The sequence below is a fragment of the Schistocerca gregaria genome, chromosome 2 (genome assembly GCF_023897955.1).
Source record: "Schistocerca gregaria isolate iqSchGreg1 chromosome 2, iqSchGreg1.2, whole genome shotgun sequence".
NCBI classification, from domain to species: domain Eukaryota; kingdom Metazoa; phylum Arthropoda; class Insecta; order Orthoptera; family Acrididae; genus Schistocerca; species Schistocerca gregaria.
Window position 1 is genome coordinate 415,488,945 of NC_064921.1, and position 27,331 is coordinate 415,516,275.

The 27,331-nt window shown below is 41.2% G+C and overlaps 1 protein-coding gene across 2 annotated transcripts in view; it reads left to right on the forward strand.

Annotated features, from left to right (window-relative positions):
- LOC126323604 (intraflagellar transport protein 140 homolog) overlaps positions 1-27,331 on the forward strand; it is a 248,926-nt gene that overhangs the window by 50,950 nt on the left and 170,645 nt on the right. For both annotated transcript variants that reach the window (XM_049994696.1, XM_049994697.1), the window contains 2 exons: positions 6,484-6,662; positions 7,770-7,947. In XM_049994696.1, the coding sequence (XP_049850653.1) occupies positions 6,484-6,662; positions 7,770-7,947 (357 nt within the window). The remainder of the gene's footprint in view (positions 1-6,483; positions 6,663-7,769; positions 7,948-27,331) is intronic.

The window sequence follows — 27,331 nt, forward strand, 5'->3', positions numbered from 1 at the left end:
ACAAATGTCTGTTCACTTTTAAGAGTTCACTAAACTACATTTGCTGTCCAGCCCTGGACGATGGTCTATAACCGAGTGGGTGAGAGGTGCTCTTCTATCTTCCAAGTAGGCTGCTGTCGTCCAGTCATTGTTGGATTGTACTTGGCCTGCAATTTGTCGAGGTGAAGTTGATATCTTCATCCTCAGTGCTGCCTGTGATGTTGGTGGAACTCATGCAAGTGGCGAGTCTCTATGGCACTGGCACTAGCTCACATCTTTGTGCCTATAGTGCTTTTGCCCTGTCTATGTCTTGTTCAGATGACAGAGCACTTACATTGTTGTTATACTAGCCTGGATTTTCCATTGTTTAAAAAATGAGGTCTAGTTGATGCCATTGTTTGGAGTGAAGGTGCATCCAGGAAACCTTGGGCCTGGTCTTGCCTTTCAAGTACGTGTTAGTGATGAACAGTTGATACTTGGCACAAAATTCAAGCAGCCGTAAACTATTTTTATTCATCTTGTCCACCCCATATGCGCCTAGGCAGTCTAGCCAAGCAGCAGTAACACATCTGATATAGGCATTAAAATTGCTTAGAATGCACAGATGGTCCACAGGATGCAATCCCTGCATTGCTTCACTGAATTGTTCATAAAACTGATCCTTGAAGTGTGCAGTCAGGATCAACACTGGTGCATATACATCTATCAGTGTCATTGGTACACAGGTACTCTACAAATGTGAAGTTATAATGCATACTGAGATCCCAACCAACATACAATAATATTAATAAAAAGAGGCAAGATATTACAAGTGTACAGCAAACTAAATATTTAAAAATATATATGTTATGCAGAATCTTCATTGTGATGTGGTAAATCATCAACTTGTATAAACTAATTTTCAGCCCAAAAGGGAATCACAAGAAAAGATAATTCTCAGAAACAAATGCAAACTGTTGTTTTGAAAAGGTGATAATACCACAATTGTCATGTTCATATATCCAATATTAACAGAATACATAAAGAAAATTACAGATAATGAAAACAATGCAGTATGCACAAATCAGTTTCTTCATTCGTGTGATGGTAGATAAAAACTTAATCTGTTGCCTCCTGTTATAGAGAAACATTTTCATTGTGTACTGTTGGGTTGTTGTAACTGAATGTTACTATCAATTCATTGTAACTGAATGTTACTATCAATTCAGACCAAGTATCCGCAGTAGAAGAAAGCATATTTCTACAGTACTTCTAATTATGAGGTGGTGGTATGCTCACTAGTACTTTCGTATTATACACATTGTACATAAGAGCGGCATTAGAACAGGAATGTGGCAACACAATAAGAAATAGAATAAAAAGTTCCCGGTTTTCCAGCCGTGTAAGGTGATTAAAATTACAAGAGGTTTTGGCCTTGCACTTTTTGGCCATTGTCAAGTAGTATGACTGCCAGTGGGTTTCTGGTATTCCCCTTACATACAGTAGTTCCCGGCTGCAATGTCACTGGTTCTCGTGCCACTACATGTGGGCATACGTTGACTTGGCGTTTGGTGTGCCTGCTTCAACCGCGCAACCGCTGGATCCCATGCCATGCTGAATTGAAGGCCTCCATCTCTATTTGGGCTGTTATTGGTGAGTTTATTTCAATGGCTTCCTCAATTACATAATCCCAGAAGCCGTTAGTGCAAGCCGCATCTGACGTATCATCAAATTTTATCTGGTGTCCATTTTATAAAGCTTGCTAAACTAAAGCAGACTTCTCAGGGCAGCACAGGTGATAAAACCTCTCATGCTCCTTCCTTTGTTATTCCACAGTGTGTACTGTTTGACCGATGTAAGGCAGGCCACACTCAGATGGTACTCTTGTGGACCCCAGGCTTCTGAGACCTCCTGCATCTTTGACTAGTCTCAGTAATTGACAGATTTATGTCAAAGACCTGAAGATAGATTTGATCTTGTGTCTTTTCAGCTTATCTTTCCCAACATGGAGACACAGAATGGAAATAGAGCAAGTTACTTATCCTCCTCCTCGTCAGTTGTCTTATTGTGATTGTTGCTTGAAATCACTTCCTTCATTTGATGAACCTTATAGCCAATGATCCTGAAGAGTTTGCGTGGGTGTGGCACATCTCATGGGACATCTTATCAGCATCTGAGGTCATTCTTGCACGATGCATCAATGTTCATAAAACAGTGTGCTGCTGTGCCCAGTTATGACGACTGATGGCGTGTAAGTAAATATCAGTGTGGTTGGGTTTTCTAAAGATGCTGTGGCCAAGGCGTCCGTTTCATTTATGGTGCATGAGGATGTCGAGGAAGGACAGTGCTGTGTCATTTTCTACCTCCTGGTTAACTGGATGTTACTGTTAATGCTGTTGAGATGTTCCAAGCTTTCGTCAAGTTTCTCATGACTGCGGGGCCAAATGATGAGCGTGTCATGAATGTATTGAAAGAAACAACTAGGCTTTAATTGTGCCATGTCTAAAGCAATATCCTCAAAATTCTCCATGAAGAGGTTTGTAACAGCTGGAGCTAACAAGCAACCCATTGCAACACATCAGTTTGATTATAATACATAAGAGTGTGCGTAAATAGCTTGACCATGTCACAAGGAAATGGGATACTAGGTCCAAAGATTCTGATGGGCAAATAAGTAATCAAAAATGGCCATAATGCACCCTAACTAAATTGAAGACAGTTAATTCAGCTGGTAAAATCTGCTGCATTTTTAATACAATGTTCACTATGTGTCATACATATGGGGCGTGGAGATTGGCCAGGTACTTTGCCAGCTTGTACATTGGTGAATGAATGGTCGATACAATGAGGTGGAATGGTGTCCCATTCTTATGGATATATGGTAAAGCATAAGTGGGTGCATCATGCAAGAATGATATCTAATGCTGATAATCTGCCCCATGGGATGAACCACCTATGCAACATCTTCAGGAACTACGGCTGTAACATTCATCAAATATAGAAAGTGATTTCAAGGAAGAATCACAATAGGGCCATCGACAAAGAGCAAGAAAAGAAGCTTGCTTTCTTGCTGTTCTGTGGCTCCATATTGCGAAAGATAAGTTGCCTGCTAAAAGACACGAGATCAAATCGATATTGAGGCCTCCAACAAAAATTTAATTACTAAGGCCATTTAAAGACACAACAAGTCTCAGAATAACTGGGGTCTACAACATACACTATGTGATCAAAAGTATCCAGATACCCACAAAAACATACATTTTTCATATTAGGTCCATTGTGCTGCACCCTATTGCCAGGTACTCCATATCAGTAACCTCAGTAGTCATTAGACATTGTGATAGAGCAGAATGGGGCACTCCGCAGAACTCACGTAGTCAGGTGATTGGGTGTCACTTGTGTCATATGTCTGTATGCGAGATTTCCACACTCTTGAACATCGCTAGGTCCACTGTTTCTGATGTGTCTGACAGAGACTGCCAACAGTTGAAGAGGGTCGTAATGTGTAATAGGCAGACATCTATCCAGACCACCACACAGGAATCCCAAACTGCATCGGGATCCACTGCAAGTACTATGACAGTTAAGCTGGAGGTGAAAAAACTTGGATTTCAAGGTCGAGCGGCTGCTCATAAGCCACACATCACACCAATAAATGCCAAGCGAAGCCTCGCTTGGTGTAAGGAGCATAAACATTGGCCGATTGAACAGTGGAAAAATGTGTGGAGTGATGAATCACGGTACACAATGAGGTAATCCAATGGCAGCGTGTAGGTATTGTGAATGCCCGGTGAACATCATCTGCCAGTGTGTGTAGTGCCAACAGTATAATTCGGAGGCGGTGGTGTTATGGTGTGGTCATGTTTTTCCTGGAGGGGGCTTGCACTCCTCGTTGTTTTGTGTGGCACTATCACAGCACAGGCCTACATTGATGTTTTAAGCACCTTCTTGTTTCCCACTGTTGAAGAGCAATTCGGGGATGGCGATTGCATCTTTCAACACAATCGAGCACCTGTTCATAATGCATGGCTTGTGGCAGAATGGTTACACAACAATAACATCCCTTAATGGACTGGCCTGCGCGGAGTCCTCACCTGAATCCTATAGAACATCTTTGGGATGTTTTGGAACATCAACTTCGTGCCTGGCCTCACTGACCAACACCTCTCCTCAGTACAGCACTCCACAAAGAATGGACTGCCATTCCCCAAGAAACCTTTCAGCACCTGATTGTGTGTATGCCTGTGAGAGTGGAAGCTGTTATCAAGGCTAAGGGTAGGCCAACACCATATTGAATTCCAGCATTTTACCAATGGAAGGCACCACAGACTTGTAAGACATTTTCAGGTGTCCGGATTGTGGTGTCACCGCCAGACACCACACTTGCTAGGTGGCAGCCTTTAAATCGGTTGCGGTCCGGTTGTATACGTCGGACCCGCGTGTCGCCACTATCAGTGATTTGCAGACCGAGTGCCGCCACACAGCAGGTCTAGAGAGACTTCCTAGCACTCGCCCCAGTTGTACAGCCGACTTTGCTAGTGATGGTTCACTGCGTACTTACGTTCTCATTTGCTGAGACGATAGTTTAGCATAGCCTTCAGCTACGTCATTTGCTACGACCTAGCAAGGCGCCACATTCAGGTACTTTTGATATTGTGAATCATGTACCGTCAAGAGCGATGTTCATCATTAATGGATTAAAGTTAAGTATTCCACCAGATATGTCCGTTTTTCTAAATTCTAATTTCCTTGTCATGTTCCAGACCTCCCGCCAGCCTGCGTGAGCTAAAAAACGTGCCTTTAGGCCTCCTCTAGTAACACAATGTTGGCTCTCCTGCCAACCACAACACGGATACTTTTGATCACATAGTGTACCTTGCGAGTGTGACCAGTCTTACCTCAGACAAGCAGTACGCATTATGCAATAACAAAACAAGAAGAATGAGAGGTTTTATCAACTGCACTGTCCTGAGAAGTCTGCTTTATCTTAGCATGCTCTAGAAAACAGACACCAGATAAAATTTGCCAATACATCAGATGCAGCTCACACTAACAGCTTCTGAGATTATGTTATTAAAGAAGACATTAAAATAGAGATTGTGGCATGCAGCTCAGTGTGACATGGGATCCATTGATTTCACGGTTGAAGAGGACACATTGAATGCTGAGTCAATATACGCCCATATATGGCAGTTCCGTGAGCACCAGTGACATTACAGCCGGCAATTAGTGCATATGAGGCATATCATCACCCCACTTCTAGACTTACCACTTGACAATTGCCAAGGAGTGCTTGGCCTAAAGCTCGTGTAATTTTGATCACTTGACACGGATGGAAATCCAAGAACATTTTATTCAGTATTACTGCTGTGAGACTCTTCATTGTCAGTAACATTTATTAATGGTGATGATATAAACTTTCACTTAACTTTGGTAGCAGTTTGTTGTATGGCACTTGATGTCCTGTCCTAGTACAGTGAAATCTAAATGACTTTATTGTCTCTTGGCAGTCACTGTGACTGAAATTACTATGCAGACAGTGCTGTTAATTATTCTGTAAATAGTGACTGTTAAGGTGGAACTGTCTTCTGAATGGAACTGAATTTTTGACCACTTACACAGTTATATTAAATGTCTAACAGGCACCAGGGTAAAATTTGAAAATGAATTGAAAATGTTTTTATTCTGTAGGAGAATTTCTGTGTTTGTAATGTGTAAAAGTTGGTGGGTGGGAATTGCTAACTCAAACTGTATATAATATATATATTTTTAACGGGGAAAAATAATTATATCGTGATGTTTAGAGTTCATCGATGTACAAGTTAATTTGAAATATGAATGTAAAATGACTCGTTCCACATTTTGACGAGTTTTCATGCAAAATGATGCATGGAACATGAAAGTAACTAACTCACAGAACTGTGCTCCATTGCATAATGAGAGGAAATGGCGGCACTGTAGAAGTAGCTGAACTGCAGGAACTGAGTCAATGTCTGTGGTATATCTTCTTTTGTGCTAGTTTCTGGATGGATCTCCGTGTGTGTCAGTACTTGGTGAAAGTGAAGTTCTTCACAGTTGGCTAGCAACACTATTAGTGGATAAATACAACATGCTGATGGATGTGGTGAGGAAGCAGAGTATAGTCCTAATTAGTGAGCACCATCTTAAGGCAGCTGTTCGAAACTGAGAAAGTGCAAGGCAAGTGGTTGTGCGTGTGTAGTGGTGGCTTCTTGTGGTATTGCTGTGTCCCTCCTGCCCTGTACACAGAAATACTATCCATAGTTTCAGTTTCTTGCCTTGTAATGTTATTGCATGACTTGTATGTGGGTATGTCTAACAATTTTTGATGGACATGAGAGGTAGACTTATCACATTCACAAACATAAGAATATGAAACATTATGATTAAAAAATCATACATATATGAGAAATGTGGTGCTTGACAGTAAGATCCATAACTTCTATCTTCTACTGTCTGTTTGGCGGTTGAACTTTGTACTTGTAATGCATTTTATTATTTCCTTAGGAAAGATATTCCACTGTAATGAAGAGGGCATATGTATGGAAGTGTTGAGTACAGATGGATCACAACTGCGAAGAGTATTGCACCATGAGCATTTACCACAACTTGCAGTCCTAACTGATGTACCTAGTCTTGGACATTTCTCTTGTGAACCATCTGGGCAGCTCTCCGAAATTGTCAAAGTAATACTTTACAACATTCATATAATTTCAAAAACATTTATTCTTTGATACTTTCACTTTGTAATTTCTCTTTGTAATTTCTCAATTTTACCAATTTTTACCTTGTATTAATTACCTTCAGAACCAGTAAAAGAGGTAAAAAAATACAATTTAGAGTTGAATAAAATTGTAAGACTCATTAACAAATGCAAAAATATACCAAGGCTAAGAACGTAAACCACTAAATGGATTGTACTTGTTAGGTATTGTGCGAAGGTACCAGGTGCATACTACATTGTGCCCCACAATTAGATATTGCTCATCAAAATAGTTTTATATTAATTTTATATATACTTAAATAAATAAAATTGTATGGACTGTTTACACACAGTTGAAGTTATTTGTCTTTTGTTTTTGTGTAATATCTCTTTTGTGAGGAAATGAAGTGCTTGTACATTTGATCTTTCAAGATGAATAATGTTTTGAAAAGAAACTGAAAATGTTTATTCCACTAGTCTTTGCTATCATTTGTGTTGACTTCACAGAATAATTCAGTCAGTCGAGTATATTTGTTAAATGTGTTCCAAATATATAAATCAGACTACTGTGACTGAAACTTGTTTAACTTAGCACTGCATGCTGTCACTACAGGCTAACAAGATTTCCATGTGTCTCGAAGTGGAAACACCTTGTTCTGTCTCTTGCCATTATAGACCACAGAAATTGTTTGCTCTCTCTGTTCTAATATGTTACATTTGACAAACTAAAATCTCTGTTCCATTCCTTGTGCTTTTCAATCAGCTTGAAGGTTACATGTTGATTACAACATTTCAGATATTTCCTTTTACAGGATACAATGTTATGCACCATACCAATGAAAATTTCAAAGTCGCGTGTCATGTCACAGATGCATTGTTGGTGATCTGTCGTGGTCTTATTGTCTATGTTCGGAAGTAGGTTGACTTCCCAAGTCAATTTTTTTTTTTCCAGAACTAATTCAGACATAAATGAAAGCCTTGTTATGCTTTAGCTGTGTGTAACAATATGTTCGAAGAAGTAAATACACTACCAGTCTGAAGAATTACAAGTGCTCAAGAATATTGTAACTAATCTTTCTTGGAATTAAAGGTGAAACTAGTAGGAAGACCTCAGGATGCCTGTGCAGAGTGGGCTGGTCCTGGATTGGTTGCTGTGGCGGCTGGTGATGCTACAGTTCGTCTCTGGGACTTGGCATCTGGGGAAAGCTGTATTTTATCTGCAGATGCAACTGGCACTGTAACCTCCCTTGCTTACTGTCCACAGAAAGGTAATACAGTGAAACTTCGATTTTACATTTTTCACGATTCTACACCTTAAATTTGTGGCCCCTGTGAAAAACCCATAAGATCAATGCTAAAAATTCCCTGATTTATTCAGTGTTGTGCTGGACTTTGTCCTGTTTTCTTCCTATTGGCATTTGATGTGACTGAACAAGTTATAAGTGACTCAAAAGACAGATGGTTTGCACCAAAGATGGTGGCGGAATTAAGGGGATGTCTTAGGCCATTGTGGAGAGGGGAGATGTGAGAGAAGAAATGCTGATGTAATCCACAATTCATGTTGGCAACACAACTTGCAACATTTAGCTTCACCACACAATTATTATACAATTACTGCTAGGTTGCAGTGGGAATGGAAAAACAAAACACTTGACACAAAGTATTCCGGACTGAGCTAATACATGATGATGGTGCCCAGCTACTTCCTTTCTTCATCCCACTTATAACTCAGTCTCATCCTTTTTTGCACATATCTCTGATGTACTGTATTCAGCAACAATATCACTTTTCAAAATTTAGACACTGAATCTCTATGAACATGCTGGTCATAATCGAGGAAACATCACCCATTTCTGGCTAGTGAACTCTTATCGGCTGACAACTTGTTAAGTCACCTAATAGCCAGCACAGTCACCACACCGCACAAAAACACTAAAATGAGCTCACATGCTGAATGTGTGGATAGGGGGAGTGGCCCTTCAGCAACAGGAGTGCAAGTAGGGGTGAAAGCATTTTGTGAAGTGCTGAAAATGTACTTTTCATGCAGATGATGTGCTATGACAGAGATGTCATACAGAAATATAACAAGGGTTTGGCAATAGTACATTCAAAGACTTTTGTCTTCAAATCTGGCATGATACAATTGCAACAACTATGTACACTACTCATTTATATACTTTGCACGACACACACCACACACTGTAGGTTGTAAAGATCGGCAGCAGTGATAGAGAGCACGAAGCAAAACTGAAGCACCTGAACTTTCTTTCAAATGGTTCAAATGGCTCTAAGCACTATGGCACTTGACATCTGAGGTCATCAGTCCCATAGACTTAGAACTACTTAAACCTTGCTAACCTAAAGACAACATTCACATCCTGAGGCAGGATTGGAACTGGCAACTGTAGCAGCAGCGCAGTTCCCGACTGAAGTGCGTAGAACCACTCAACCACAAGCTTTCTTTCAAATTTATGTTTTACATAGTGTACAGAAATTCACTGAGCCACCTTCTAGTAAGCTTGTAATGTCAATTGGGAAAGTAAACTCATTAAACAGATGTCCACAGTTATGCTTATGGTTTAACCGCTTAGTTGCTGTGGTGTTTTTGGTTTAATTCAACATGTTCTTTTTTTTTTTCTTTTTTTGGGTGAGCACAAAGGATGATATATCAAAAACACATGTTTTGAACATATAATTTGTAGTTGTAGCATGTCGGAAAATGTCTTGATTATCTTGTACCCAGATACCGATTTCTACTTTTTGTGCTTTTTTATGAACTGATGAAATTCATTACCACAAATTATTGTATAGACATTGCATTGTACATTTAATTTCCTTTACTTACACAGATTTTATACAGAGTATTGAAGAGTATTGCGATTTTTAAGCATATGTGCCAATTACATATGCTTTTGCTTATATTTTGCATTTTCTCAATTCTGCATTTTGCTCAATTTTGCATCTTTTAAAGTCTGTACTGCACAAAAATGTAAAATAGGGTTTGCTGTATCTTATGTTGTAAGGGGAAGTGCAGTATCATCAACATAGGATAACACAAGTGTTAATCTCTCTCTCTCTCTCTCTCTCTCTCTCTCTCTCTCTCTCTCTCTCTCTCTCTCTCTCTCTCTCTCTCCCCCCCCCCACACACACACACACACATATATATATATTAAAAACAAAGATTCCAAGACTTACCAAGTCTTGGAATCTTTGTTTTTAATATATTTTTCCCATGTGGAAGTTTCTTTCTATTTTTTAATATATTTTTCCCATGTGGAAGTTTCTTTCTATTTTAAGCTTGGTAAGTCTTGGAATCTTTGTTTTTAATATATTTTTCCCATGTAGAAGTTTCTTTCTATTTTATATATATATATATATATATAGAAATAAACTTCCACATGGGAAAAATATATTAAAAACATATATATATATATTAAAAACAAAGATTCCAAGACTTACCAAGCGGGAAAGCGCCGGCAGACGGGCACATGAACAAAACACACAAACACACACACAGAATTACAAGCTTTCGCAACTGGCAGTTGCTTCGTCAGGAAAGAGGGAAGGAGAGGGAAAAATGAAAGGATGTGGGTTTTAAGGGAGAGGGTAAGGAGTCATTCCAATCCCGGGAGCGGAAAGACTTCCCTTAGGGGACATGTGTGTGTGTGTGCTAGTGTACAGCCGGTAGACAGGCTCAATAAAATAACACACAAACACACACACACAAAATTTCTAGCTTTCGCAACCAACAGTTGCTTCTTCAGGAAAGAGGGGAAAAAAGGGCAGGTATACACTCACACACACACACATCCATCCGCACATACACAGACACAAGCAGACATGTGTAAAGGCAAAGAGTTTGGGCAGAGATATCAGTTGAGGCGGAAGTACAGAGGCAAAGATGTTGTTGAATGACAGGTGAGGTATGAGCGGCGGCAACTTGAAATTAGCGGAGGTTGAGGCCTGGTGGGTAACAGGAAGAGAGGATATATTGAAGGGCAAGTTCCCATCTCTCGAGTTCTGATAGGTTGGTGTTAGTGGGAAGTATTCAGATAGCCTGGATGGTGTAACACTGTGCCAAGATGTGCTGGCCGTGCACCAAGGCATGTCTTGCTTCAATGACTTCCATCTCAATTTGCATATCATATCTGCCACACTCTCTCCCCTATTACGTGATAATACAAAACGAGCTGCCCTTTTTCGCACCCTTTCGATGTCCTCCGTCAATCCCACCTGGTAAGGATCCCACACCGTGCAGCAATATTCTAACAGAGGATGAACAAGTGTAGTGTAAGCTGTCTCTTTAGTGGACTTGTTGCATCTTCTAAGTGTCCTGCCAATGAGACACAACCTTTGGCTCGCCTTCCCCACAGTATTATCTATGTGGTCTTTCCAACTGAAGTTGTTCGTAATTTTTACACCCAGGTACTTAGTTGAATTGACAGCCTTGAGAATTGTGCTATTTATCGAGTAATCGGATTCCAACGGATTTCTTTTGGAACTCATGTGGATCACCTCACACTTTTCGTTATTTAGCGTCAACTGCCACCTGCCACACCATACAGCAATCTTTTCTAAATTGCTTTGCAACTGATACTGGTCTTCGGATGACCTTACTAGACGGTAAATTACAGCATCATCTGTGAACAACCTAAGAGAAATGCTCAGATTGTTGCCCAGGTCATTTATATAGCTCAGGAACAGCGGAGGTCCCAGGACGCTTCCCTGGGGAACACCTGATATCACTTCAGTTTTACTTGATGATTTGCCATCTATTACTACGAATTGCGACCTGCCTGACAGGAAATCACAAATCCAGTCACACAACTGAGACGATATCCGATAGGCCCGCAGCTTGATTAAAAGTCACTTGTGAGGAACGGTGTCAAAAGCTTTCCGGAAATATAGAAATACGGAATCAACTTGAGATCCCCTGTCAATAGTGGCCATTACTTTGTGCGAATAAAGAGCTAGCTGCGTTGCACAAGAACGATGTTTTCTGAAACCATGCTGATTACGTATCAATAGATCGTTCTCTTCGAGGTGATTCATAATGTTTGAATACAGTATATGCTCCAAAACCCTACTGCAAACCGACGTCAATGGTATAGGCCTGTAGTTTGATGGATTACTCCTACTACTCTTCTTAAACACTGGTGGGACCTGTGCAATTTTCCAATCTGTAGGGTCGGATCTATCGGTGAGCGAGCGGTTGTATATGATTGCTAAGTAGGGAGCTATTGTATCAGCGTTATCTGAAAGGAACCTAATCTGTATACAAACTGGATCTGAAGACTTGCCCGTATGAAGTGATTTGAGTTGCTTTGCAACCCCTAAGGTATCTACTTCTAAGAAACTTTTTGCAAATATAAATTTGTTGACTGTTAACAGTATTTTGTGTATGGCCAGATGCAGTAATAGTATTCATATGTCTTTTACATTTCCTTCCATGCAGTTGTAGCCATGACAGACTGCTATAAAATGGGATGAGGAAGAGCTTGTCATGTATTGGAGGCCTAGGGTAAAATTTGGTTAAAGATATGTTATTCTCAAAATACTTTTTTCTCCATTTGTTCTATCTGTATTCGTTATTGGCCCAATAAATCTTTAGTTTGTGTGTTGCTTGCGCATGCAAAATAGGATACTTCAGAAATATTAAAAGTAATATATAATATTAGTGAGTTAGAAGACTTGTTAATCATTATTAACATAAATGTATTCAAAGAAAGTAACATAATTTAAAGTGGTAGTATAATTAAAAATTACTTAATCCATTAAATTTAATTACTGTGATTCTCCACAAAAATTCAGAATGTATCCCATGTTTCCACTGTGATGTTATTTATTCCAGGAGCTTTGTCATTTTTTTCATTTCTAATACATCTTTTTCTACATGTGCCACTGCTTGAAGATTGATAAAAAGATAATTTTACAGAAAATCAGGAGCAAGATACAACCACACTTAAGAAAGGAACAACAAATATTTTGGCTTGATGATCAACAATGATGTCATATTTACTACTAGACAGATAGTAGAAAAGAAATGAGAATTTGGGAAAGACATTGTAGCTGCAATAATAGGTATACAAAAGGCTTAAGACACTGTTAGAACAGAAGTGATTTGGCAAGGTCTAAATAGATTTGAACCGTCGAAACATATGCAACTCAGACTCACAAACACGTATAACAAGCGGCTGAATTGTGTTATAATATCAGCTAAAAATCAAAATATTTTGGAACAGATAAAGTGTTTCGACAGTGTAGTGTTCTCTCACCAGTGCTCTTTAATATAGTCATGGACAACATCATAAGGAAAGTTTGCAGCAGGTTAGTGGCAGATGACAAAAATCACAGCATGTGCGGATGACGTGATGATATGGGAAGGCAGTGAACAGAAACTGAAGAATAACTAAATACCTGACACAGGGTAATTGAAGAAACAATCTGGAAAATAAGCTTAGCAAGTGAGGCAGTGAAGATCAGCTGGGAAAATGAGAAAAAAATGTAAATTATTAAAGAAGTAGATGTTTTCAAATTTCCAGGGAGAAAGCTAACCACGAAAGGAAACATCAAGGAAGAAATTTGAGAGAGGGTAGAACAGTGCCCAATTTTTTTTATTGGTTATCAGATATAGTTATAAATTGGAAAATACCCACCAAAGTGAAGATTATGATATACAAATCATATTATCTACCAGTTTTGACGTATGGATCAGAATTTTGGTTCTGGACAAAGAAAGTTCTTTGGTAGAACAGAAATGGCAGAAATGCGCTTCCTAAGAGGGAACCTTTATAAGACGAGAAGGAAGAGAATAAGAAATGAAAAAACATGAAACATGCTTCAGGCCGATCTCCGAAAAGAAACTATTGAGAGAAAAAGGCTGAAATGGTTGGGTCATGTTAAAAGACTGGGAAAAGAAAGACTACCAAGAAGAGCTCTGGAATTGACAGAAACTAAAGTAAAGTTTGACACCAATCTGAGAATAATAGTCAAATTGTAAGTGAATAGAAGCTGAAGCTTAAGAGAATTGTCAAGAAGAAACAATGTGTAAAGAAATGGGATGCTAAAGGGTAAAATGCACTTTTGACCATCAGTTGCTTTTATTTTAAACCCAAATATCGACTCGTTTCAGTCATGGACCATTTTCACAGATAACGATTACAGTGGTTTAAGTCACCACATTACATTTGTCATTATTTAAATAAGGTATAGAGCATGTCATGAATATCAATATACGACACATGACTCTTAGAAGCAAATATACTAAGTGTACACAGAGCAGTACTGATGAGAAGATCAGGACTATAGCATTGCTCTGTGTACACTTAGTATGTCTGTTTCCAAAAATCGTGTTTCATACATTGATATTCAGGGCACGCTCTACACATTATTTAAGTAATGACAAATGTAATGTGGTGGCTTAAACCATTGTAACCCTTATCTGGGAAGATGGTCCACGACTGAAACTGTTCTGTACCTGGGTTTAAAATAAGAGCAGCTGATGTTCAGACATACATTTTATACATCATTTGATGGCTGTTGACTGCAGGGTTGCCACAAGTTCTAGAAATCGAGGTATATCAGGGAATTTCAAACATGTCAGGGAAATAGTAAAATTTGAAAAAAACAGTGGAAAAATCTCATTTTTGTCTCAGTAGATGAAACAATCTGTTTCACTGAGATGTCTCATGTGTCATCACTGGCTGGGTGCAGCTCAGTATGTGCGCTACTTCCCTCCTCTCTCATTCTTACTGCTTCTCCCCTTCCTACCATTCCCCTCAGCTTGCATTCATTACTGCCACCACTTCTTGCCACTAGCCTAGCAGCTGCTGGCGAGAAGCAGGGAGGTGGGAGGAGTGGTTTGTTTGGATCTGATTCTCAGAGATTGTTGAAGCAGCGGGCAGAGATAGCAGTCGTGTGGGTGGGCTGAGTCTGACTGACTGTGTGAATATGTATGTGCTCTTGTTTCCTAACAAGAGTGTGATTCTTTTCTACGTGCCTGTCTGTGGCTCAGTGATCATCTTAATGGTGAGTTGGTACCTGTTCTCATTAGTATTGATTCCCAGAGTATTTGCGCAAGTTATCTGTTGCATGGTTTGATCAACACAGTCTCATTTAATGAACATGGTGTCTGTGACATGTGAATAGCTGGCCACATGAGTGGACTTTCACGATGGGCCAAAATGGCAGGCCGTTTCTGTGGGTATCTCTTAACGGATCAGGCCTGCCATCTGAATTCCATCATTTCCCACTAGTGTGTAATCCCTGCTCATCAGATCTAGTCTCACCAATCTGCCTGCAGTCTGGGTCTGTTTGTGTGTGGCATAATGCTGCGCATTTTTGTTGTTTATCTAAGGACCCAGGACTGTGGTGCTCCTTGGCAGGCCAGAGGCCACGGGTGATGGATTTCAGGAATTGCAACTGTCTCTCGGCAAGTACATTGTACAGTGTGGCATTTTATAGACATTTTATTTATTCTATTACATTTTGGCACTTAGAAAACAATTTACATATTATAAAGTTTGGACAATAAGAAGAAGATAATTGTGGCAGTAGCTAGCGATTTGTACCCTATGTTCTCATGTATGTCTTGAAACAAAAATTGCACAATACCTGTAAAATAATAGACATAACACAGTGACTAATAACTGATAATAATGAACATAGTAGAACCAACATTTTAGCGGTGGTTACCTATAGTGTTGGTTTGCACAACTCTTCCCTGCCTTATACACATCTTTCAAGAGGCCTACTTTATTCTGAGGTTATTTCTGAAATCAGTGAAGTTATTTTAAATATGTCTTCCAACTCCAAGGAAATGCATATTTTTGTCACAATTGTGTTTTGTTTTATTGAAATAAAATAATAACAGTGAACTTAATGGAACACATATATCATTTGCCTTGCTTTCTCTATCTAAAAACAGTTCGTTACAAAATTTGTTGATGTTCGTACTTAAGATTTTTGCTCACACAGGGAAGAAATCTACCACAGGGCTCCAGTCTTTGCAGTATCTTTTCCCTTCCGTGCTTTCTGTCTATCCTCTTGCTATTCTTTTTCCCATACCTTGGGGAACATGTCTAGGGTGTTTTTGGGAATGTTCCACTCTGTCTGTAACTGACATAAGAAGAGGCTCACCACTGAAACTTCCTGCAGAATAAAACTGTGTGCTGGACCAAGACTCGAACTTGGAACCTTTGCCTTTCGCGTGCAAGTGCTGTACCATCTGAGCTACCTAAGCACGACTCACGCCGCGTCCTCACAGCTTTACTTCTGCGAGTACCTCGTCTCCTACCTTCCAAACTTTACAGAAGCTCTCCTGGAGTTCTTCCAGAACTGACTTTCTTAATCAGTCATTTTCTGCCTTAACACAGGAGCACCAATGTTTCTTTCAGACTCCTGGCACACCTATTCTCATTTGGACCTGTTCTTCTGCACTGTACATTTTGCGCATCATCTCGAGTGGCCTGTTCTTCCTGACACCTATTCGAGTGACAATTTCCCATGTGCTATCCATTTGCTAACTCCTACCCCATCTCCATGCACACCCAAATGGCAGCTTACTAAGGCCGACTGGAGGCTTTACCCCTCCCTGGTGACCTTTGACAAACATGATTTCTCCAGTTGTGATGATCAGCTGGAATACCTTACAAACATGATCCTTACCACTGAAGAACATTCCATTCTTCGCACTTCCTCTCTACCACGCTGTGTTCCAGTCCCCTGGTGGACTGAGGAGTGCTGCGATGTAATTCACGTGCAGAGATGTGCTCTCCATGTTTTTAACCGTCATCCTATGATGGCAAATTGTATTCATTATAAACAGATGCATGCACAGGGTCGCCACGTTCTTCAGAATAACAAAAAAGCTAGCTGGATTTCATTCACTAGCTCTCTTAACAGTTACACCTGTTCTTCCTCTCAGACAGCTACCTGGGACAAGATCATTTCCCCAATTTCCGGCCTGACAGTAGCAGACAGTCTCATCATGGACCCTATTGCTATCTCCAACACCTTGGGCCTCAAGCTCCTCCAACTATTACCCTGCCATCCTCCATTGGAAATGAGCGGAGGAGATTTGGCCGATAGCCTTCTCTTCTCAGAATTGTGAGTGTTACAATGCCGCCTTTACTGTGAGGCAGCTAGATCATGCCCTCACTTTATCCCAATCCTCTGCCCCAGGGCCAGATGCTGTTCACATTCAGATGTTGCAGCACCTTTCTTTTACAAACAAGCACTTTCTGCTTAATACGTACATCTACATCTACAGCTACATCTACATCTACATCCATACTCCGCAAGCCACCTGACGATGTGTGGCGGAGGGTACCCTGAGTACCTCTATCGGTTCTCCCTTCTATTCCAGTCTCATATTGTACGTGGAAAGAAGGATTGTCGGTATGCTTCTGTGTGGGCTCTAATCTCTCTGATTTTATCCTCATGGTCTCTTCGCGAGATATACGTAGGAGGGAGCAATATACTGCTTGACTCTTCGGTGAAGGTATCTTCTCGAAACTTTAACAAAGGCCCGTACCGAGCTACTGAGTGTCTCTCCTGCAGAGTCTTCCACTGGAGTTTATCTATCATCTCCGTAATGCTTTCGCAATTACTAAATGATCCTGTAACGAAGCGCGCTGCTCTCCGTTGGATCTTCTCTATCTCTTCTATCAACCCTACCTGGTGCGGATCCCACACTGCTGAGCAGTATTCAATCATTGGGCGAACAAGTGTACTGTAACCTACTTCCTTTGTTGTCGGATTGCATTTCCTTAGGATTCTTCCAATGAATCTCAGTCTGGCATCTGCTTTACCGACGATCAACTTTATATGATCATTCCATTTTAAATCACTCCTAATGAGTACTCCCAGATAATTTATGGAATTAACTGCTTCCAGTTGCTGACTTGCTATTTTGTAGCTAAATGATAAGGGACCTATCTTTCTATGTATTCGCATCACATTACACTTGTCTATATTGAGATTCAATTGCCATTCCGTGCACCATGAGTCAATTTGCTGCAGATCCTCCTGCATTTCAGTACAATTTTCCATTGTTGCAACCTCTCGATACACCACAGCATCATCTGCAAAAAGCCTCAGTGAACTTCCGATGTCATCCACCAGGTCATTTATGTATATTGTGAATAGCAACGGTCCTATGACACTCCCCTGCGGCACACCTGAAATCACTCTTACTTCGGAAGACTTCTCTCCATTGAGAATGACATGCTGCGTTCTGTTATCTAGGAACTCCTCAATCCAATCACACAATTGATCTGATAGTCCGTATGCTCTTACTTTGTTCATTAAACGACTGTGGGGAACTGTGTCAAACGCCTTGCGGAAGTCAAGAAACACGGCATCTACCTGTGAACCCGTGTCTAATGCCCTCTGAGTCTCGTGGACGAATAGCGCGAGCTGGGTTTCACACGACCGTCTTTTTCGAAACCCATGCTGATTCCTACAGAGTAGATTTCTAGTCTCCAGAAAAGACATTATACTCGAACATAATACGTGTTCCAAAATTCTACAACTGATCGACGTTAGAGATATAGGTCTATAGTTCTGCACATCTGTTCGACGTCCCTTCTTGAAAACGGGGATGACCTGTGCCCTTTTCCAATCCTTTGGAACGCTTTGCTCTTCTAGAGACCTACGGTACACCGCTGCAAGAAGGGTGGCAAGTTCCTTCGCGTACTCTGTGTAAAATCGAACTGGTATTCCATCAGGACCAGTGGCCTTTCCTCTTTTGAGCGATTTTAATTGTTTCTCTATCCCTCTGTCATCTACTTTGATATCTACCATTTTGTCAACTGTGTGACAATCTAGAGAAGGAAGCACAGTGCAGTCTTCCTCTGTGAAACAGCTTTGGAAGAAGACATTTAGTAATTCGGCCTTTAGTCTGTCATCCTCTGTTTCAGTACCATTTTGGTCACAGAGTGTCTGGACATTTTGTTTTGATCCACCTACCGCTTTGACATAGGACCAAAATTTCTTAGGATTTTCTGCCAAGTCAGTACATAGAAATTTACTTTCGAATTCATTGAAAGCCTCTCGCATAGCCTTCCTCACACTGCATTTCGCTTCGCGTAATTTTTGTTTGTCTGCAAGGCTTTGGCTATGTTTATGTTTGCTGTGAAGTTCCCTTTGCTTCCGCAGCAGTTTTCTAACTCGGTTGTTGTACCACGGTGGCTCTTTCCCATCTCTTACGATCTTGCTTGGCACATACTCATCTAACGCATATTGTACCATGGTTTTGAACTTTGTCCACTGATCCTCAACACTATCTGCACTTGAGACAAAACTTTTGTGTTGAGCCGTCAGGTACTCTGTAATCTGCTTTTTGTCACTTTTGCTAAACAGAAAAATCTTCCTACCTTTTTTAATATTTCTATTTACGGCTGAAATTATCGATGCAGTAACCGCTTTATGATCGCTGATTCCCTGTTCTGCATTAACTGATTCAAATAGTTCGGGTCTGTTTGTCACCAGAAGGTCTAATATGTTATCGCCACGAGTCGGTTCTATGTTTAACTGCTCAAGGTAGTTTTCAGATAAAGCACTTAAAAATATTTCACTGGATTCTTTGTCCCTGCCACCTGTTATGAACGTTTGAGTCTCCCAGTCTATATCCGGCAAATTAAAATCTCCACCCAGAACTATAACATGGTGGGGAAATCTACTCGAAATATTTTCCAAATTATTCTTCAGGTGCTGAGCCACAACAGCTGCTGAGCCCGGGAGCCTATAGAGACATCCAATTACCATGTCTGAGCCTGCTTTAACCGTGACCTTCACCCAAATCATTTCACAATTCGAATCTCCGTCAATTTCCTTCGATACTATTGCACTTCTTATCGCTATAAACATGCCTCCCCCTTCACTGTCCAGCCTATCTCTGCGGTATACATTCCAATCCGAGTTTAGGATTTCATTACTGTTTACGTCTGGTTTCAGCCAACTTTCTGTTCCTAGTACTATATGGGCGTTGTGACCGTTTATTAATGAGAGCAGTTCTGGGACCTTTCTATAGACGCTCCTGCAGTTTACTATTAGCACATTAATATTGTTATTCCTTGTTGCATTTTGCCTACTCCTGCCTTGCCGCGTCTCAGGAGGCGTCTTGTCGGGCCTAGGGAGGGAATTCCCCGCGTCTCAGGAGGCGTCTTGTCGGGCCTAGGGAGGGAATTCTCTCCACGTACTCCGCTACCCTCGTGGCCACTTCCAGCGTGTAGTGCACGCCTGACCTATTCAGGGGGACCCTACATTTCTCCACCTGATAGCGGAGGTCGAGAAATTTGCACCCCAGCTCTCCGCAGAATCGTCTGAGCCTCTGGTTTAAGCCTTCCACTTGGCTCCAAACCAGAGGACCGCGATCAGTTCTGGGAACGATACTACAAATAGTTAGCTCTGATTCCACCCCGCGAGCGAGGCTTTCCGCCTTCACCAACTCCGCCAACCGCCTGTACGAACTGAGGATGACCTCTGAACCCAGGCGGCAGGAGTCATTGGTGCCGACATGAGCAACAATTTGCAGTCGTGTGCACCCAGTGCTCTCTATCGCCGCTGGTAGGGCCTCCTCCACATCTCGGATGAGACCCCCCGGCAAGCAGACAGAGTGAACACTGGCCTTCTTCCCCGACCTTTCCACTATTTCCCTAAGGGGCTCCATCACCCGCCTAACGTTGGAGCTCCCAATAACTAATAAACCCCTCCCCCCGTGTGCCTGGTCGGACCTTGCTGAAGGAGCGGCCACATGTCCACTCACAGGCAGAGCGGGCGATGCCACACGGCCAGCCTCCACATTGACCCTCCGCCTCGTGTGCCGCTGAACCCACCACTCCCCTTGGGGAGAGGGTGGCCCAACCGCACCCGGTACCCGCGAAGATGTCTCGACAGCAGGGACAGTGGGGTGTACCTTGCGACGCACCAGACTCCCCACTGCCGCTACACTCCGAGGCAGCAGCCTGAAGGCGGCTGACCGCGGCCATCAACACGCTCAGCTGTTCGCGAAGAGTGGCCAGCTCCTCCTGCGTCCGTACACAACCGCATCTGGGCAGAGGGAATGTTTCCCAGACACTGGCATGAAGCCACTGTCATACCCATACCTAAGCCCAGTAAGGACAAATACCTTCCTTCTAGCCACTGCCCCATCTCTCTCACCAGCTGTGTTTGGAAGGTGACGGAACTTATGACTTACATCCAACCGGTATGGGGGCTCGAGTCTTGTAATTTACTGACCACTGCGTGGTGTGGATTTCAACCGCGCTGTTCTGCAGTTGATCATCTCATCAATTTTTCCACCCGTGTCATGAATGGCTTTCTGTGGAAATCCCAGATTGTGGCAATTTTTTTCGATTTGGAGGAAGCCCCATTTTCTTGAGGAATTTTTAAAAGGCCTAGTTTTCAAAGTACATATAGGTTCTGCCTTGTCAAACATCTTTATCCTGGAAAACGGTGTTCCTCTGGGTTCCGTCCTGAGCGTCAACCTCTTTGCTATTGCAATTAACCCTATAATGGCATCTCCCGCCGGGCATCTCCAGCTCCCTTTTTGTTGACAATTTTACCGTCTATTGCAGTTTTTCATGGACCTTTCTCATTGAGTCATGTCTTCAGTGATGTCTCGATCGTCTTTACTCAAGGAACATTAACAGTCGCTTTCATTTTTCCACTGACAAAACCAGCACAATTGGTTTCTCCCACCATATTTACATCTTGGGCCTGTTGCTCTTCCATTCATTGAAACTATGAAATTCTTGGGGCTCCTGCTTGATATGAAATCTCTCGTGGCAGGCCACTGTATGCAGTCCCTCAACATCCTACATGTCCTCAACGGTACTTCCTGGGGTGCAGATCGAACCACCCTCCTCCCTTTCTACCGTTCCCTTGTCCATTCAAAACTAGACATGGGTGCTTTATTTATGTGTCTCCACATCTGTCCCTCTTACACCGTTTCAATGCTATCCTCCATTGTGACCTCCGTTAGGCCACTGGCGCCTTTTATGCTAGTCCAGTTAAGAGTCTGTTTGCACAAGCTGCTGAACTACTGCTGTCCATTCTCCTCAGCAGATATGCTTGCCATTTGTCTGCCATGCATGGCCACCCCCCCCCCCCCCCCCTGTGCCTCCTTCTTTGATGACTCCTTTGATTGCCAGTACGGGGCGCATCCCTCTTTTCTGTTACTGCCTGGAGTTCGCTTTCAGCTCTTGCTCCAGCAGATTAGCTTCGTGTTTCCTGCAGCTTTCACGGTGGGTATGAACCCTTCATCACCTTGGCTTCATGCGGTGGCCCATTTGCACCTTGGCCTTGATTCACATCCTAAAGACAGTACACCAGCGTTGTTCTATTGCCTTCAGTTTTATGATCTTCGCACAGAATTTCGCTATAGTACCTTTGTGTACATTGATGGCTCACAGACTGACCATGGTGTTGGGTGTGCCTTCATCATTGGCACCAATGTTTTTTTGTATCGGCTTCTGGCACACTGCTCAGTATTTACAGCAGAGCTCTTCACCCTGTATCTGGCCAAAGAGTACATCCAGCAACACAGGCTTTTCAATTGTGTTGTCTGCTCACTTTTGCTCAGCGCCCTTCAAAGCCTCTGTGCACTGTACACATCCATCCCTTAGTGCAACGGGTAGAGTAAAGTTTTCACTTGCTCACCCTTGATCAAACCACTGTGATGTTTATGTGGGTTTCTGGTCATTCCAGTGTGACAGGAAACAAGGCTGCTAATGCTGCTGCTGAGGCTGCAGCCCTTGTAAGTCCTTGTACTTCAGCCCACTAGTTCTTACATTCCCTGTGATGATCTCTGTGTTGCCATCTGTCAGGAAGGGTGTCACTTTGGCATCACCACTGTTTGTCCCTTCATGGGAATAAGCTCCGGGTTATTAAGCCTCTCCCAGCAGCTTGGACGACCTCCTCTCAGCCCTCCCACCACGAGGAGGTCATTTTAACTAGGTTGCATATTGAGCACTGCCTCTTTAGCCACCACCATTTGTTAAGTGACTCTCCCCCATAACCTTGTGCACATTGTGCCCAGCATTTAACTGTTTGCCATTTCCTGATGGAATGCCCTTTTTTTACCGTTTATGTTCCCGTTTGGGTTTGCCATCTGAGTTATCGGCTGTTTTAGCGAATAATGCACGGTCTGTTGACCGTGTTTTATTTTTTATCCATCTTGGCAATATGGCGAAGGCCATTTAATTTTTGGGTATGGACCTTCATTTCTCTGTTGTGTATTTTATAAACCTTTCTCCATGTCCCTGTTTTTAGCTGTCTTTTCTTCCATCGTTGGGGACTGACATGTTGTCATTTTTAACTCCTCTCTTTGTCTTCGTGTTCCACCCTTTTGATGTGGGTGTGTATGATCCTAGTCACTTTTGTGCCCTAAAACAAAACAAAACGGGGGAGATATATGGAAGTCCTTACAATGTTTGTCAACTTATGTCTTTACTTACCCTTGAGATATTCAAATTTATCAAGGAAAAATGCTAAAACTTATCTGGAAATCAGGGAAATATTGGGGAATTTCACTTGGGGAAACTTGTGGCAGCCTTGGATAGTCAACTTCCAAAAATGGATACTAAAGTATTCCAGAATGATGATTTGCCATTAGAAGTCATATAAGGAAGTGGATACTTCAATAATGAATACCAAGCAGGCATTTTAGCTGATGGAAAATGGACATACTTAAAAAGGGCAGTCATAAAAGTTGCACAGGCAAATACATGAAGGTATCTGTGAAGAAACATTGGATAGCAAAAGTAATTCTTCATGTAACAAAAGAAGAAACAATAGAAATGTTGGGAAAAGATAGGAATACATCAGTATAGAATGTAAGCAATGGGAACTGCAGGAGAACATAAGAGAATTGGCTGAAGGTATAATGTGAAAAAGTCAAAAAGAAAATGGTGATTGTAAGACCAGATTCTGTATATAGTTATGTCAAAATATGTTTTGGTGAAATTAAAAGTTTTGGTGTTAACATGAAGAAGAAGAAAAAATTAATCCAGCTGTTTACATGGAGAAGAGAGAGGATAGGCAAACAAGTACATCATGAACCTTTAGGAAAAAGTAATAATCTGATAATAAAATCAAAGAAGAAGAAAATGTTTATTTAGAAAATGTAGGGGATCAAGAGTTCGATAGATCTTTGGAAAGGGTTGCGATCAAACAAGAGAGAATCAGATCTTTGGATAATATCATGCTTAACATAACACTGGCAGATAAATGCTAGAGCTATCGCACGATCTGCTTAAGAACTCATGAATCCAAGTTACTAACAGAATAACATACAGAAGAATGGAAAAGAAAACTGAGAATCTTTTAGATGACAGTCAGTTTGACTTTAGGAAAGGTAAAGGCTAAAATGCCATCATTGGACTTGTCGACTTATTAAAAGCATTTGACAACTTAAAATGCTGCAAGGTGCTTGAAATTCTCAGAAAAATAGATACAAGCTGTAGGGAAAGATGGGTAATGTCCAATAGTTCACAAAGATAGAGAAATCAAAATGAGTGGAAGACTTTGAGAGAATAGTTTGGATTAAAAATCATGTAAGGCAGGGTTGAATTCTTTTGAAAACCCTATTCACTACTGCTGTGGAGGCCAGGTTTCCATTGTTGTTATGATAAGCGGAGTTTGTGAGTTCGTGAAATGGCTTCTGATGCAGTAAACCACTAAGACAATTTCTCCTTGTTACTGTTATACAGCAATGGCCTAGGGTCAGGTAACAGGATAGGAGAATGAAGGTTCTACAGCACTCCAACAAATTAGTAACAAAGTCACACAGATGAGTTACCGTATGTACTCGAATCTAAGCCGCACTTTTTTCCGGTTTTTGTAATCCAAAAAACCGCCTGCGGCTTAGAATCGAGTGCAAAGCAAGCGGAAGTTCTGAAAATGTTGGTAGGTGCCGCCACAACTATCATCTGCCGTCGAATATATGTAGCGCTACACAGGCATGCTTTGTAGGCACAAAGATAAATACTGGCGCCAAAACCTCTGCGTCAGTAAATAAATTTAAAAAAAAGGTGGAAGACGAGCTTTTTTTCTCCGACCCAAATTTTGGCCACTGTTTCAACATTATCCAACGAAGTAAATACAAACTCATCTTCGAGTGTAGCAGAATTTCAATGTACTACGAAAATCCGACTGGCAAGACTGGGACGTTTGTCAATATGGCCAACTCTACGTTCTGAATTTTTTCCTGGCTGTGAGAAGAAGTGATTGCTAATAGGAACCTGACGAAATGTGAATCACATGCAGTATTCTCTTCACCATAAGAATAATACGAATATAAACATTTTGCCATGTATTCTTTCGTGTTTGCTGCTATCTCATTTAAATCCTGTCTTCCTAATAAACTACGAAACTAGAGTGAGACAACAACAAACGCGGAAGAATATACGTATCCTGCCATGTTTATATTCGTATTATTCTTATGCCTTATAGTGATACAGTCAGAAATGAAGCACGGCAACTGACTAGATTTTTAAATCTATGATGACTAATTTCTGTGCAGAATTTGATGTACTAAAGAAGCGGCCGCAAAGATTTTCAAACGGAGAAAAATTTTCGCCTAACTCTCGTTCAGAACATGTTCTTTCACATGTAGTCTATTATTTGGTTCTTGTTGATCGTTTTCAAAGAAAGCAGCAGTGTAAGTAACAACAAATAGCAGTCTCTTGCCATCGTTTCGCTAATGAGACGATTCCTTTTTCTTTTTTGTAAGCGGCGGTAGCGCGCACAAAAGCAAGCCATGCCGCGAGCGGCGACATGCCGTAAACACGCACTATCAGAATGCGGCAAACAATGCATGACACAGTACAGTCATGCATTTTCAGTTTAGAGTGACGTAAACACCTATAACAAAGAAAACGGCACTTATCAGATCACTGCAAAATAAGCAATCAATTCAAACCAGACGAAGCACGTGAAAAAGGAAGGGTACCCGTATAAATACGGACGGAGCGCCTGACGCATAGCAATGGCTAACTGGTAAAGCTTAACTGCTAAGCTTACGACTCGAACCAAAAATATACTGTAGCTGCATCGTCTTTCATTCGGCCTAAATTGTGTCTCATATTACTATGGACCAACTTTGTTTCGATTTGGAGGTGCGGCCTAAAACTTTTCTCTCCCCCTTGAATTTCGAGTCTCAAATTTCAGGTGCGGCTTAGATTAGGGAATTTTTTTTTCCCTTTATTTCGAGTCTCATTTTTCAGGTGCGGCTTAGATTCGAGTAAATACGGTAAACAGATTTACTTATCTTTGTGACTTGTTGAATGATGAAGTCTGCAACAGTAAAAAGGCCCTCAATGGTGAAGTGCAAATAATCGTAGGTAAACTTCACCGTACATACCAAATGCAATTTACAACTGTCTGTTCACTTCTAAGAGTGCACTAAGCAAGTTCCCTGTCTATGTCAGCACTGGATGACGATCTATAACCAAATGAGCAAGAGCTGCTCATCTAACTTCTGAGTAGGCTTCTGTCTGTTGTCATCTGGTCAGTGGCGGATTGTACTTGGCTGGCAATTGGCTGAGGTGAAATTGATATCTTCATCCTCAGCGCCACCCATAGCGTTAGTGGAACCATTGCAAGTGACAAGTCTCTATGACAATGACACCAGCTCGTATATTTGCACCTATGGTGCTTTTGCCCTGGCTATGTCCTGTGTGGACAACACAGCAAAGTCTTTCCCCCATAATGTTCAACTTGTGCATCAAAAAAGCAATGATGGAAATAAAAGAAGGTTGAGGTGTTGGCTTCAAATTCGGAGTGAGGGGATGTAAATGGCATTTTTTTCCATACAGATTAATTTCCTTGAAGGAAAATGAGTAGATTTTAGTTAGTCAATCCATGTTTACTCAATTTAATTTGACATATATTTCTGTGCCAAAAATTGAACTTCACCTTTTCCGTAGAAACACTAAACTAAATGCTCTCAGATATTCCTGTATTGCTTCAGTAGAATAACCAGCTCATGCAATAAACACAGTACATACACACTTAAACTTATTTAAATCATACTTATGAGTATCTATGATTTGATTCAGAAAGTCTACTTTGCAGCTACTGAAAAGTACTAACTGGACTAGGTCATTAATCATAAAAATTAACTATAATGTCTTGTTTTTAAACCATCAGATAGCCCATTCATCAGAAAAAAAATAAAACAGAAAATGAGGAATAATGGATAAGGTATACACATGTTTTTTATGCCTTGCCCAGGAGAAGCCTTGGAAATTACTGAAAAGTAACAGCTGAAATTAAGATTCAAGTCAAATGCAAGGAGATGCTGAGTTGCAGAAAGGCATTTGTTTATGAGTTGCATTTGCCTGAATGTGTGTGTGTGTGTGTTTTGTGTAATTCAGAAGACCTTTTGGTTAAAAACTTACTTGTTTGACAGTCATTTCGTTGTGCCTATATGTTTTTCAGCATTATCTGCTACATGGTGAGTAGCAGTGTGTCATTTTCATAATATTATCGTTATTCCATCCTGGATTTTCAATTGTTTAAAAATAATTTTTTTCCCTCTCACCACTTCATCCCTGTAGACTCCCACAAGCAGCACTTTACCATCCCCCACCCTACCCTGCCATCTCTCCCTCTCCCCTCCCAAGACTTCTCCTTACCCAAACCACC